This window comes from Leptodactylus fuscus, chromosome 10 (assembly GCF_031893055.1).
Source record: "Leptodactylus fuscus isolate aLepFus1 chromosome 10, aLepFus1.hap2, whole genome shotgun sequence".
Classification (NCBI taxonomy): domain Eukaryota; kingdom Metazoa; phylum Chordata; class Amphibia; order Anura; family Leptodactylidae; genus Leptodactylus; species Leptodactylus fuscus.
The window spans coordinates 19,453,733-19,469,827 of NC_134274.1; the positions used below are offsets into that span (position 1 = coordinate 19,453,733).

Genomic DNA, 16,095 nt, shown 5'->3' on the forward strand with positions numbered 1-16,095 from the left:
ATTCTCATATGACCTGGATTTGAAATCCACTATTCGTCTAAAATGGAGGTCACCTGATTTCGGCAGCCAATGACTTTTTCCAATTTTTTTCAATGCCCCCGGTGTCGTAGTTCCTGTCCCACCTCCCCTGCGCTGTTATTGGTGCAAAAAAGGCGCCAGGGAAGGTGGGAGGGGAATCGAATTTTGGCGCACTTTACCACGCGGTGTTCGATTCGATTCGAACATGGCGAACACCCTGATATCCGATCGAACATGTGTTCGATAGAACACTGTTCGCTCATCTCTAAAAAATATGCCATTAGGGGCTATTAACAGCAGAAAATTAACAGGACACCACATGGCCACGTGTGAAAGCTTATACAGCCAAAGAACTGGTTACCCAGCAGGACCCTGTTTCAGCTTTTGATGAAAACTCAAGGACCAGTTAAAGGATTTTCCTATGTAAGACATTTCTAACATAGCCACAGGATGTGCTATAATTGTCTTGAAGAGAGTGTGGGATTCCAAGCATTATAGATGACTATGACACTTGGAGTAACTGCTCAGTCCTCTGTCCTGGAAATATGGCTTTGGTCAGCATTGTCCAGACCAAATATACCTGTATGAACCCCTTTAACCTGCCCATTCCCTTCTACTTTTTAATACTTCTTTATATCAGTTTTCAAACTAAGGCCCACAGTATACTACATAAGGCTCATACACATGGTCGATTTACAGCTCTGCTTTTTAATGGGATACATGAACCCTCCACATTACCTCTGTATTCCTGTAATTTTATATGCAGTCACTCTCTCTACTGATCCAACAGCAATATGTGCCACGTGCCATCTAAAGAGCCATCCATGTTGCATTGCACTTTCCGAGTATTTGCTTGACCTTTCCACTGCACACCTAGCGTAGAAAAGTCACTTTGCTTTTATTGTCATGCGGGGGAAGAGTAAAAAAAATAATTCAACTTTGCAAGTCTGCAGTAAGTTCTTGGTCATCATTGCTGCTTTATTACTACATTTCTCAATCTGAAAGGAAATCTTCCTGCAGCACGCTGCTATTCTGCTGGATTCTTATAAGACTTTTAAGTGCTGCTATTTATATTTTAATTCCCTCGGAAATGTATGTCACTGTAGCAAAGATCCACTTGTACATTAAAGTCTGTAAGAAATCGAATCCTTAAGAGCATATTAGCCAAAATGTTTTACAAAATGTGTCAGAAAGGGAGAAGAGGGATCTCAGCAATGTGATTCAATTATATCATGTCAGTGGGGTTTATATTATTTCTTATGCTTTTTAATGGCGATGACTGTACGGCAATAATGCGTCTGTCAAGTTTCTCATTCACAATCAGTACCATTAAATACACGCATTATATGATCTGCGTGGTTGGAGAAATAATAAGGCAAAAGCTGTGTTATATATTTTTCTGTTTAGCTCCTGTTGCTTATATAGGGCCAAATTGTTCCATGTCTATAGTAGTGGTCGGCTGCAGCAGGATGTGCCTAAGGCGATGTGCACATGAATCTAAAATTTATACAGAACTGTAATACAGCACCCATGAAGTCTGTGAGGTTTCCCTATTATTGTATATTCACACAGTAGAAAATGAAGAGGAATTCTTCTTTATTTTCCGGCCATTGGCTCCTTCAGCATTCCTTTACGGCTTTCTATCGCTGATTTAGGCCAAGATGAATGTGCGGACTCTGCGGCTAAATTAGCAGCAGCACCCATGGTAGAATCAAGCTTATTTTTTCAACATCCTGCTGAAATCTCTTACTCCCTTTGAAAGTAATTTGCCTCTGATTTGGTGGTCAAATCAGCATCAAATTCCATCCTGACACCCCTAGCGTGCATAGATTAAAATTTCTGTTGCACGGACTACCTAAGGTGCATCATAATTATCTAGCAGCATTTGCCTCTTTAGGCTATGGCGGCTACATATTGACTTTGGCAGCGATTCCTATCATGGAATCGTAGTCACCGGTCGGCATGGCTGTGTCTGTGTGCCTTGGTGGCTGCCACTATCAAGGCACACAGACAGCCATGCTGAACAGAGACTACAATTCCAATACAAGCTGGGCTGACCAAGTCGTGGAAGAATGCGAAGATGAGCCATTAAGTCCGGTTGTCGAGAAGCACCATGGCTTTGTCTCAGCGATTCCCATCACCAAAGAACGTCAGGTCGCTTTGCGACTCTTTCATTCATGTCAGTGAATGGCGTTGTAATGTGACCCAAAAGAACCATGACCATCACGAAAAAGTTGGCCTTGGTTGTGCTATGCAACATCACTCACTAACATGATTGAATAAGCAATCAGTCTCGAAGTCATGGCCAAAGTCACCGTGTAGTCCTAGCCTTGTATTTTTGCTGCATTTTGCTCTGACACATCTGAAATTTTATTCTACAGTCTTAATAAATTGACCCCATGGTGTTCAAACTGAGCACCATATTAATAATGCACATGGGTGAATCTGAACGTGAACTATTATTTTTATCAATTCCTTGACGTTATAAAAACACCACAGGGGGCCATCACTACATTCTGCTATGGGACCCTGTGATTTATCTGCATACACCCCTGTTGACATCTAACCCTGGCATGTTAAATGACCCTAGAGGGCTCATTTTTAGAGTCATGAATATTTTTAGTTTACAGTGTCTCTGCTCTTTGCCCTCTTTGAGAGCCTATCCGCTTGACTATAATGGGGTTCATCGGGTTTATGCCGATTTTATACTGAAACCAGCAGAGGGGAAAGTCTTCCTTTCAGGACTGTTCTCTTCACTGATTTTAGGAAGAATCTGTGGCGGAGTATGCTACAGAGACTCCAACACAGATGTGAACCTAGCCTCCAAGCCTTGCATGAATTTTTTTTTTTTTTTTTTTTTTACGTGTGTCATCCGAGTGCCATTTGAATGCCTTCCATCCTGACATGGGGTCTTCTATTCCATTGTCACAGAGTAAGATACGAGCTGCCCCATAATTAAGGGAATGGAGCATCGGAGCCCTCGGAAGAGCCTTGGCCTGCTGCACCCTAAGTTGTGTGCATGACGCCTAAGTCAAACAAGTTTTACCAGTGATGCCACAGAAATGTCAGAACAGACAGGACTTATAACTTGTAATCCAGTAATAATAATAGTTATATAATGCATTAAATGGAAACTAGACAGAAGGTCTGGGATTAATGGAAGAAAGGTCATATCGGGCTACATTCCCATTAAAATCATGTGTGTTGTATTGAAAGCCCCCAGTCAAAGCATTACTGCATATTATTAAATCAATAGGAAGCTGAAAGGCTATGAAGTCATGCTCTGCCCTTTCGTGCTGTACTTGGCGCTGTCATTACTGGCACTAGCGTTGATGCCATGTCACATTTTGTTAATAGGACTGACAAATAATTGCAGGTAAGTCAGAAAATAGACCAAGAAATATAGGACGTGTTCTATGACTCAACATGGTCGTAATAAGAATCATTGAATGATGACCAAGTTTGTAACCTAAATGTTAGCCAAACTCAATTTCAGAAGGACAAGCCAACCATTCAATGTGGTTTCTGACTTATTCCAATGGCAAATATTGGGGAAAAGTATAAGGATGTTTCTATTTCTAAATATACCAATGAGCTGGTTGGAGCAATGCCCCTCAGAGGGGGCGTCCGATGGTCTGTTCCATTCACGTGCACATGGAGAAACTCCTATCCTGCTCTGCCATTGGAACAGAGCGCAACGGAAACCACCATAGAGGTAAGTACATCACAGAAGGCACTCGGATGTCACTGCAAACTCTGCCCCACATCAGACATGTGCATGGGGTCTTAATCTAGTCAACTGTCCAATTCAATGTTGCCTGGGGTATAGGAGTACCATGAGCCACAAATAAGACATGGGAATGGCCACTGCTATTGGTGAAGCCAAGCTTTGCAGTCATATACACAACTGAAGTCACTACAAGAGCAGTGTACCATTTAAGCTTTCTAATATTTATAGGTATAGACAGTAGGATTTGGTATTATTTAGGATTTGCAATGCATGTACTGGTATTTTCATTGCACATGGCCTGCATCCTGTGTGAGCTATTGCCTATTAACTAGTCCTATAGAAAATTTAGCACATAGGAGTGCTCCGGTGAATATATGCTTCTAGAGACAAACTCGTAGAAAATACTCACTCTGCCGAGAATTATAGTTTCTCTGGACACGGTTGTACAATCCTATAGTAGGATGACTATTGAATTCAGCTCTTATGAGTTACAACATGGTAAAGGCATTTCAAAGAAAATACAGAACTGGAACCAACCCTATTTGGAAGCTTCTGATGAAGTGCTATAGACTAAGCTGCACAACTGAATACTGATCAAGATAGCGGGATACATATCGCAAATGACTCAACCACCGCCACCCGATTATGTAGAACAGATCTGGTCATGCTATCCTTTATCCACTTGAGGTCACAGAGTACCAAATCTCCAAATATTAGAGAAATAGCACCTAATTTATCTCTATACCTGGCACACCACTACTCTGAAGCCAAGAAAATAGAGAGGAGATTTCCGAGTTAGTTTTGCGTAACTCTTGCCCCCATAATACTGTACAACCTTGGCAGGACTGTTAAAGGGAGTCTGTCACCAGAACCCAGCAAATCAACCCAGCCCCTTCCTCCAGATAGGTTAGGGTCACCTGAATCAAGTGGTGTTAACCCCTTGTGAATCGCTGCCTCCATTTTCAAAATATCACTTTCTTTGGAGCAACAACGCCTTCATTGCTCCAAAGAGCTCATTTGCATAGTGTCAAAAAAAGCAAGATCTTGACAAGAGAGACACCATTTGATTCAGGTGACCTAAACCTCTCTATCTGCGGGGCTGGGTTCTGTATGATGGGACTGATCCTAAGGGAGCGCTCCTAGTGTCGTTTCACAAGCTGCCTCTCGTCTTCTTAGTATTCGGCTCTCTTTCATAGATATATATAACTTCAGACTGGCTTGGGCAGATTTTGAATATTAAGTTGTGCAGCATTTCATGTTCCCTGTTAGTCTTCGGAGATCCATTTTATAGTAGTTTACTAATATATTAGCAACCTCTAAAAGCTAGAAAAAGAATTCTTCTGTCTATGAGGATCTGCCTTTAGTCTCAAGTCCTTATAAATTTGAATAATATGTATCAGCAGAAATCTCAAATTGTATATATTTATTCCCCCGTCAGCAGTTACAGCCCAACTCTGTAATAGCAGGGAAAATAAACATGAAATATCAAGATAATAAAAGGCAAAACATAGATGCACTAATAGGGCCGTGTTATCTAGTGGAGGTAAATAAACATCACTTGCCAACCTTACTTCTGAACAAGTTGATGATAAGCTACTAAATAATGCACACACATCTGTTGGCAGGCAAAGATAGAGTCTCTGTACTAATAAATAAATGAGTGTTATTGTTATTGAGGAATAGTAATAGTATATCATTACTTTTACATGTTTTATAAATATTTACCATTGTACCATAATATTTTATTTTCATGTTCGTCACAGTATACACACTATTACATATACAATACTTTAGTGATTTAGGGCAGTAAGCGGTTAATATCATTATGGAGAACCCCTATGGACAGACCATTTTGGACCCTGTCCGATACATGAAAAGTTCAGCAACACTCTTGCAGACGTGACGCTACCATATATCACATTACGGTCACTGCAATGGCTCTCATTTATTAAATGAATCCATATCAAACACAATGGGCGGATTGCTATGGAAATGTGGGACAATTTATTTTCATAGGAAAAAAATGGCCAACCTTTTAATGTCACACACCTGCCAGACAAAGGGACTGAAAAAAAAAAAAAAAAAAAAAAAAAACACCCCAGTATAAGGACCCCTTATATCAGATCCGTCAACTTCTTACCCTAGGTTCACAGTAACGCTGCCTCTCTATTGTTCCTGTTCGTCGGTTTTTGGTGGACAGATGTGAACGTAACCATAGGCCTTATGCACATGAATGTACTTTGCAGATCAAAGTATGGACACATACGTTTCAATGGACCTAGACACAGCCATAGTTTTTGTGTCTGGGCCAAATTGAGAAGCCACAAATTATGGAGCATGTGCTATACCTGTCCATGGTTGCGGCTGTGTCATTTCATTAGATTGTATAGGTCAGTGAAAACCTCTGATGACACACCGATACCGATCCATGTATCATCTGTACTGTTTTCAATGACCTGGAGGACCTCGCGGGTAGGATATTGGAGGTATCAGAAGTCACTTTTTGCAACCATTGGCTTCTAGAGATGAGCGAACACTAAAATGTCCGAGGTTCGAAATCCGATTCGAACAGCTGCTCACTGTTCAACTGTTCGAACGGATTTCGAACCCCATTATAGTCTATGGGGGGAAATGCTCATTTCAGGGGTACGCAAAATTCGATAACATTATACTTACCAAGTCCACGAGTGACGGTCGGGCTGGATTCTCCTTGAAGTCTCCCGGCGCAGCGTCCCCGCATTCTGCCAATCAACGCTGGTTCTGCATCGAACCTTAAACTTCGAACAGCTAGTAGTGTTCGATCGAGTACGAGTATTTCGAATACCGTAGTATTCGATCGAACGCCTACTCGATCAAACACTACTCGCTCATCTCTATTGGCTTCTATCATTTCACATTCTTCATGGAAAACACAATATAAATGTTCTGGAAATTTGCAAATATTTTGATATAGGAAATAAATTTGTTAATTTTTTTTCTGTACAATTTTTCTTGTTCCTTTGGGTTATTTGCTTCACAGCTGATGCCCTTTGAAGCATAACAGAGCAATATTGTATTCTGGCCTTGTAAACAACCTAAACGGGTTTTATGTATTCTAGAATTGCATTGTGCAAATGTTGAATAATATTGTTATGAAACATCTGTTCATCAGCGGTGCATGTACAAGGTTAATATATTGCTGCCAAGTTCTAGAGATATGTCTGTAGCCATTGCAATGAAAATCTTGTCAGTATCACATTACCTTCGAAAGCCGCCAGTGATTGTCACAATTGCATCTGGCACAAACTCACAAATAATATTCTTCACCAGGTGCTCTACTGCGTCTGCTTCCATCTTTGATACATAACTAGCGATGTCCTCGTAGTAAAGTAATCCTGTAAATCAATAAGATGAAGCAGAATACATTGACTGGAATATGTGTCTAAAGAATGAAGATTTCCAAGTAGAGACTACTAGACTACTACCATTTTGAAATCATGAAAAATTAACATATAGATCTAAAAAATTTCGTTTAGTGACCTCCGATAAAAAAAAAAAAATTGGGTCAAATATGTACATTTCTCAAGTAGGGATGGGCAAAACTCACAGGATTTGTTTCACAAGGTTCAGTTTAGTTGTAAAATTTATTTATTCAGTGGAAACCTGAAGGGCTATTATTAAGGCTGGACCTACTCCATGTATGCCAACATCACCTCCAAATTTTCAACTTGTAACATGTAGCTTGTGGGCTCCAGTGATCTGTAGCAGCCCACACACTATAATGTATCACTCTTTTCAGTGCTTTTCTCTCCACGTTTTGCCCTTTTTGGGAGGAAACAACGCAGACCCCATTATAGTCTATGGGGTCCTAAGCAGATAAGGTTTCCATTCGGGGGTCTCCAAGCGGACCCCCCCAAACGGAAACCCAAACGTAGATGTGAACCTAGCCTCAGGTTGGATAGAAAAATGCTCATCAAGTTCAACCTGTAAGTCTAAAAAGTTGATCCAGTGGAAGGCACACAACCCTAGGAGGTTGGCGCCAATTGGCAGAGGAAAAAACTCTTCCCAACAACAAATATGGCAATTAGACTTTTCTGGATCAACAATCTTATCCCAAAAATGTTTGGCTCCAGTAACCTATGATATTCTCACTTTCAAGAAAGTCATCCAGGCTTCTCTTGAGCTTATACTGTACATCCTTTGCTAGTTGAGTTTCATAGTTTCACCACTCTTACTGTAAAGAAGCCCCATCTATGACTATGGTAAAGCCTTCTTTCCTCTAGACATAGAGGATGCCCCCTTGTTGCTGCTACAGGCCTAGGTCTAAAGAGAATACTGGAAGGATTTTTGTACTGTCCATTCATACATTTGTACATTATAATTAGATTGCCCCTAAGCCGCCTTTTTCCAAACTGAACAACCCCAAGTGATATGATGTTTTATGGACTTTACAAGGGAGACAGTGGTCATGGTATCAAGCTTTCTCCAACCACTGTCCTGATGCTACAGGACCCCAACCATCTCCTTGAAGCCCAGTTGCAGTTGCACCACTTTGGACCACAATTGTTTTGCTCCTGGACAAATTACCTCTTCCAACTCATGTCATGGCTAGGGTTGAGCCGATCTTGAGATTTCAAGATCAATTTCCGATCATTTTCCAGCTGATCTCGATCATGAAATTTGCTCAATCGCCGATCGGAATCCGATCTTTTCCGATCCCGATCCTCAACCCTAGTCAATGCTTCTCTATGGGAAAAGTCACTCTTAGGGTTGAGCCGATCTTGAGATAACCTCCGATCTTGATCCTGCTGGAAAAGATCGAGTCGGAATTCCGATCGCTATCGTGAAATTTACTCGATCGCCAATCGGAATCCGATCTTTTCCAATCCCGATCGCTCAACCCTAGTTATGGCCTCTCTTCTATCCAACCAATATCCTGCTCTGCACTGACAAGGGGCAAGAATCCTGAAAATGTTCTCAGCCCTTGGGTGTCTTTCCCTATAGGAAGTAAATTTCTAGTTTGGCTCATGTCATAAGGCATCTTGAAAAGTCAGTCATTGACGTCTAGTTAGCTAACTTCCAAAAGGTGGCGCTAGAGGAACAGTTTTCCCTTCTCCAACAGGTTAACCTTGTCCGCGTATTCTTCCTCAGTCCTTTAAGAGATGTTAAACTATATTTGCAGCCATCCTATTGTATTTGGTTTTTCTGGTTACGATGGAAGCTTTATGCTTTACATGTCATTATATTACACTATGAGGAAGTGGATTAAATTACATTTATTTAGTGGACAAGTGATGGATGTGTGTGATTTCCAGCCCTGCATTACAGACACATTTAAGGTATGGAAAAATACATGGGTGCTTATATATAGTTGGTAAGCTGTCAAAGCAGCTGTACGATGTGTCTTGCAAGTACAGGTTATTGAAAGGCACAGCATGACGTTCTGCAGAACAGAAAGAATGTTCAGAGTTGCGTCAAGGCTCAGAACTTTCACACACATCACTTTACAAGTTCTTGAGAGATTTTGTGACTTTGAACCTTATGTACCATCAATTAAAGAGAGACATAGTGATAAGCGTTACATTTATGCCTCATTTTGACCATCTGACACTTCATGCGAGCATAGCCTCCAGACAATGCGTACATGATGCTTAGTATTCTCCATGCTCTAGTCCAGGATTCTCTCTGCCCCCTAATATCACTATAGCAACTGCTATCTACAGGGTTGGATCATACCAGGTCTTTTCCACACTTTTCTATTGAGAATAATTAGTACTAATAATCAGAATATATTACCATGCTTCTGCATGCTTGTAAGCCTCAAATCATTTCTATATTTTATATCTTCAATTGTCCGGAGACCCATTCTGAACCACTTTTCTGCAGTCTTTACTCCCACTCCAAAAATAGATGTAAAAACCTGTTGGATAAATGACATTTAAAAGTTTATTTAACAAAAATCTACCTTAAAGTGGACCTTCCACCACCATCATTAACTTCAACATCCTTCAATAGGCGCCGCTCCACTGATTCCGGCACATTTGGAATTTTTTCTGTAGCCCCCACTCTTCACAAGCAATCAGTGGAGTTGGTTTCAGCACCCAATAGGCTCAATAGGCTCCCTACTGTCAAGTGGGCGGTCCTTAGACAGTCTGGCCCAACCCACCTGACAGTAGAAAGCCTGATTAGCACATTTGGTGTTGAAAATAACAGCAATAATTTCTCAGGAATGGTGTGGGTTATAGAAAGGTGTAAAACAGTTGGCGTTGCAGGAGATGGTGAAAGATTTTCTAAGTTAATTTGTGAGTCAAAATCGGCACAAAAAAATGAGGGGGTGGACCTTGAAAAAGGTGTTAAAGGGGTTATCCAGGGAATAATAAAGCTTACCAGTACATTCTCTACACTGGTAAAGCTTTATTATCAGTATGCACCCAGAGCCCAAATTATTACTTTTACGGAGGGCAGCTGGGGAGGCCAGAAATCTAGTTCCTTTGTCTCCCCTACAACCCTTCCTATCTAAATAACATCAATGATTCTCCTCTTCTTGGGCCATAAATCCATTGAGTCAATCCATTGGAGTCAGTCGTGTGACTGCGAGCTGGGGAGGCAGAGGGAAAAGAGTTCTTTTTTCCCCAGCTGTAAAGGTAATAAATGGGCTCCAGGGGACCAGGGTGTATATTAGTAATAAGGTTCAACCAGTGCAGGGGATGCACTGTTAAATTTTATTTTCCAGAAAACCCCTTTAAGCATCACCTCCTCAAGGCCAGAGGTAGGCATAGGACAGTTTCAGGTGACTTTTGCCTCTGCAGGTTCAATCTATAGTTTGCAGTTATCCCTGAGCTAGTGGGAGGAGACTAAGTTCTATACAATGCACACAGTAAGTACAGCTAAAGTTTCTCGAGTTCCAAGTAGTTCCAACTTAGCTAATTGTCGTGCGGGAAATGTGATATAGATATAACCAATGCAGCCCACTCCACTTGTAGTACTGCTTCTCCAATCCACTCCCACATGGATACACTAGAGACAAGCTCTTAGACCCCATATGACCACTAGAGCCATTTTCAGGAGTTTACAGCACAAGACTGATGAAGGTATGGATATGTGGTCAAGCCAACGCTGCAGTCACATGACAAAGACCAGTGAAGGGGCACTACAAATGGTGGTAGAGGTGATAAAATCGGGTGCCACCTAGAACAGTACAAGGCTATGTTAGGGTACTATCAGGAAAGGGAGTGTTCCTCACAGCCCAACAATGACGCTGAGCTATGAGGAACATCCTTCTGACAGTGGAGAGATATCGGTGTATCTCCATCACCGGGGCACATACCAGGAAAGCCAACAGTGCAAAGAATTCAGCAACTCTAACAGATATACAAGATATACAGTACATCAATGGTATATAAAACCGCACTTTCGTGAGGACATGAAAAGTCCTCTTTTAGTCATCAGTATTATTCGATATATATAGTACCTGGAGGAACCTGTTACAGATGGGGCGCAGGAGATTCAAGGGACCTTATTATTAGGACATCAATATATGAAATTTGGATGCAACTTTAGACAATGTATTGCATTACAGCATCCATAGTAAATAATAATGAATATAATAAAATATTCACAAAGAGAACTGCTTACAACGCATGCTATCTTATATTATAGGAAAGCAATGTGTGACTGCTGATAGGCCTGGAGGTCAGCCATGAAGAATTAGATTTCCTTCTGCGTGCGTCTTGTTATATGAACACTCCTGCTGCTAAAACGATCATTTTTTACAGTAACACTACATTAAAGAACTATCATTTAAAGGAGTTGTATAAGAATAGCAAAAAAGTCAGATTTATGGTTTTTTGTACTCCTACAACTTCTACTGTAGACCTTTAGTTCTGTGGTATCACAATACCAGACAAAGCCCATGGACTAGGTGGCGCTGTTTTTGGTACAGGTTAAACCCTTTTTGTGACCTCCCTCACAAGAAAACGTTTTACTCATGAGATTTATGTATATCGACAATAGGTTTCTTTTTTTAAAATGTCATGTTTGTAATTTTTTATCTATATAATTATCCCTGGGGTGACCAGCTCTGCTTCCCATACTGTGGGCTGGGGGCCTCCTGCAAACACCTGCAAGGTCACCAGCCAAGTTGAGAAATCTCCACACGGTAGGACTGCAAACTGCCGGTGATACTAATTACCAGACAAAATGACCTATGACCTATGATGTCACAGGCTTGTGACCAGTCACATGCAAGGGTAGATTTTGTACAATTTGGATGTGTGCAGGGCTGCCTGTAGGGGAAAGAATATGGAGGAAGCCGTGCTGAGTGTGGAGGGAAGGGTGGACATAGCAGAACTGAGTGTGGAGGTGGAGATAGCTGAGCTGTGCATGGAAGGGACAAGGTAGCAGAACTGAGTGTATAGTGGCAACAGGCTATGGGCATGGGGGAAAGCAGAAGTAGTAGAGCTGTGAGTGCAGATAGGAATATATGAAGCAAGCAGTGTTGTATGTGTATAGGGAAAACATGGAGGTACAGCTGTGGATGTGAAGAACATGTAGCCAGCAGAGCTGTGGGGGGGGGGGATAAGGGAGGTAGCAGAGCTGTGTGTGTAGAAGTAGAATAAGAGAGGCTTTTTTTTTTTTTTTCAAATGGTGAAAGTTTGGTGGTGGGGCGTTCCAAATGAATCTCTCGCCCAAGTGAGTCCTGCTTTAAGAAAGTATGGTACCATTGGTATACGGCATGGTTTTTCTGCCTTGTCTAAGCCTCCAGCAGCGCAACATAACTGTCATAAACTTGCAAACTCTCTAATGAAGATGAGATGACTTTCCCCTTCTGCCCCAGTCTGTATAGCAAAGCTGACAATAGTGCTAGAGAAGGTGGAAAGTATTCGCTTATAGGGAATGTTACTGTGGCATGAAATATTTACATTTTGTATGGAAATTAATATGTATATACTGTGTATTAAAAAAATTTGTGTGGAAAGTGTTATATAACAATAATTTGTGAATAATTATATACGGTAACTATATGATGTAACATATTATACAATATAATATATTATATATAAAAAATATATCTAACCACAATGTGATTGATGACTATACATTTCCTTTATAAAATCGTCTATAAAATCTTAAAAAAATATTTCTCCATAGCTGGAATTTCACTTTCATTCTATAACAAGATATAAGAACAAAAGCACATTCATTTACTGCAAACAGATTTTCCTTGTACTTGGTTCGTGTCCAAGAATGATGAGATGCAAATTTACTATTTTCAATATGTTTCTGATGGTTTCGAAAGTCAGAGTCAATAAATTTTTACGCTACGGATTCACTATTTCCAGTCGTGTCTGCAAACTAATATTTTCTTTGTAGTAGACTGCAGGAGTCGACGGCAATAAAAAGTGACAATGTTCCCGAGTAATTTAACTATAATACTGGCCATTCTTATTGAGAGAGGCTTGGTACATTTCCTCCAGACACATTATTGCATTTCTCATTAAAAGAGATTTATATCTGGTATTTTTAATTATTTTCCATTTATTATTTTTCAAGGCTCCATCAGAATATAGCACACAATGTCATTAACATCAGCCGAGGAAATAATATTGGAACTAATTCTGTCGTACGGAACATGAAAACGTAGGAATAAAGGGCTAGACCGTCATGTAAATTGAAATTACTATAATATTCATTTCTAATTTATGTTATTTACCAGTGGGTGTTTTTCCTTTTTGAAAAAAATAAAAATAAAAAATATTTCTCATTTTCCATATAACCTAATAGAGCATATTGACCTCATACAAAAAGTTTCCCTGTTTTGTACCCCCATCTAATACAGCTCTCTCCCTGGTTGAGAAAGGTTTAGACTAATGCCGGAGCTGGATAGGAACTTTCTATCACAATCAAAGTTCTTTATACATATAAGTATATGTCCGTACCTTACTTAATTTCCTGGGTTTGTTTGAGTGAAATTAGGTTACACATTTGTGTTCGGGGCTTTGTTCTTCAGGTACATTTGGAGACCCGAAAAAAGGAAACCCAGTTCTCTATAATAGCAGTTACCCAGGGCCCCATAGACCATAATGGGGTCTGCCCGGTTTCCGCCCAAAATGGGGAGAGGACTTCTCTCTGCATTATTCAAGCGGAATGGGAGACAGAATCCCCAAATATTGATCATACAAAGATGTAAACCCAGCCTGAGACATAGTCATGGATTCTCCTCTACCTAGATTGCACTGGCCAGTCTCTGCCCACCAGCTCAAGGAGAAATGTGAACTACAGATGTAGTATGCAGAGGGGGAAGATGATCAATCTAGGTCATAGAATGGCCAAAACTAGTGAACAGCTTATCCCGAAATGTCAAATCTAAGGACAGACATGCTTTAGGGTTCAAATGGGTAATACTGCCATGTTTACAGAGCCTTTGGCTGTACAATACAATTATTATATTGTCTGTGAATGACATAGAATTTTTTCTTTTCATTAACTGCATAGTCACTAATGATGTTTATGTATCAGAAATCTCCTGACACTTTAGCAAATATATCCCGGTGTTCCAAGGGCAAAACTTTTATTACCTTGCTAATAAATGACTGATTGTGAATGATAAATAAATGAATACCTTAAACGCTTTATAGTGCTCTGAATTCACCACTTCTAGAACTCGGCAGCATTTTCCTTCTTCAAGGATTTCCTAACAATAGAAACACATTACAGTCCATTAATTAATACATTAGACGTCAGTTCTATTCAGGATATTCAATGAAACTTTGTCATACTATTATTTTTATTTATTTTTCAGCTACCATTAATTCCATGGTACATTCATGAGTGGGGTTTACATAGCAACAAATACAATAAACAAAACTAGATGACTGATCTAGTACAAGTAGGGCGCACAAAGGCTTACAATCTACAATGAGAGGTAGATGGAGACAGTGAGTGAGGTTACGGGTTGGGGTAGTGGTAACAGGGTTAGGGTTAATTCACACTGAGTATACGCTTAGCTCATTCTGAGCGTAAAACACGTTCAGAATGAGCGCGTACAAAGCAGATCCCATTCATTTCTATGGGAGCCGGCATACGTGCGCTCCTCATTGAAATGAATGGGCTGCTTTTTTCCCTATTGCTTTCAATGGGGAGCGCACGTATGCCGGCTCCCATAGAAATGAATGGGATCTGCTTTGTATGCACTCATTTTGAATGTGTTTTACGTTCAGAATGAACTGAGCGTATACTCAGTGTGAATGCACCCTTACACTTTGTTGCATGCATTTCTAAAGACGTGGGTTTTCAGGTTGTGTTTGTTGGTTTTAATGGTGGTGGAAAGTCTTTATCGTTGTAGCAAGTTCTACAGTATAGGGGATGCGCAGAAGAAATCTTGAAGATGGTTGTGAAAAGAGGGTATAAAAGAGAAGAACAAAGAAGAAGGTCTTGTGCGAATTCGGGTTGTGTGGGAGGTAGCAGGAGAATATGACAGCTGAGACAGGGTGTGGATGACTTTCTATGTCAACTACTATCTTGAGTTGAATTCACTACGCAATGGGTACCCAGTGAAGAGATTAGGAGAGGGGAGAGGTGGATTAACTGGGCAGCAGACTAAGGGTGGATTGGAAGGGAGCGAGTGAGTTAATTGGGTAGGCCACAGAGAAGGATGTTGTAGTAGTCTAGTCGGGAGATGATAAGGGCGTCAACAGAATGAGACATCAGGAAGTGGTAAGAGTTCGGATATGAGCCTTGAATCAAAGCTTATACCAAGGCATCAAACTGGTGAAAGTTTGGAGCCATTGATGGTGATTGATAGGTCAGGCAAAGGATCCGAGTGAGGTGGTGGAAAGATTATAAATTCTGCTATATGCGTGTTGAGTTTTAGAAAGGAGAACATGTGTATACACTGCATGGCTGTAAGTGTTGGCACCCCTGAAATTTTTCTAGAAAAGTAAGTAATTGAATGTGTGTAACAAAATATGTATAATTACAATAATTTTCTGGGAAAAATACTTAATTTTCTATGAAAAATTTCAAGGGTGCCAAATCTTATGGCCATGACTTAAGTTAGATAACCTGGAACTCTGGACAGTAAAGTGTTAATATCTAGGCCTAAAAGGTAAATATGAGTATTGTTGAGATATGAGGAGATCCAGAAGATGGCTATGTCTGAGATGTCAATGGATGAGAGCGTTTGAAACAGGAGGTAATGACTGACAGTATCAAAGGCAGAGGAAATATCTATAAGGAGGAAAACAGAGTAGTGTTTGGAGGGCTGAAGGGGAGGTGGAGGCGAGGTGGGGAATGGAAAGCAAATTGCAGCCCTTACCTACCAGAGTAATAAAGCAGGTAGTGCCCTATTAAAAAAAAACCCTAAGGTC

At 40.5% G+C, this 16,095-nt stretch overlaps 1 protein-coding gene across 1 annotated transcript in view; it reads right to left on the reverse strand.

The window, feature by feature from the left end:
* DNTT (DNA nucleotidylexotransferase) overlaps nt 1–16,095 on the reverse strand; it is a 162,329-nt gene that overhangs the window by 102,846 nt on the left and 43,388 nt on the right. The window contains exons 5-7 of the mRNA XM_075258488.1: nt 14,349–14,420; nt 9,524–9,647; nt 6,990–7,122 (exon numbers count right to left, since the gene is read on the reverse strand). Coding sequence (XP_075114589.1) covers nt 6,990–7,122; nt 9,524–9,647; nt 14,349–14,420 — 329 coding nt within the window. The remainder of the gene's footprint in view (nt 1–6,989; nt 7,123–9,523; nt 9,648–14,348; nt 14,421–16,095) is intronic.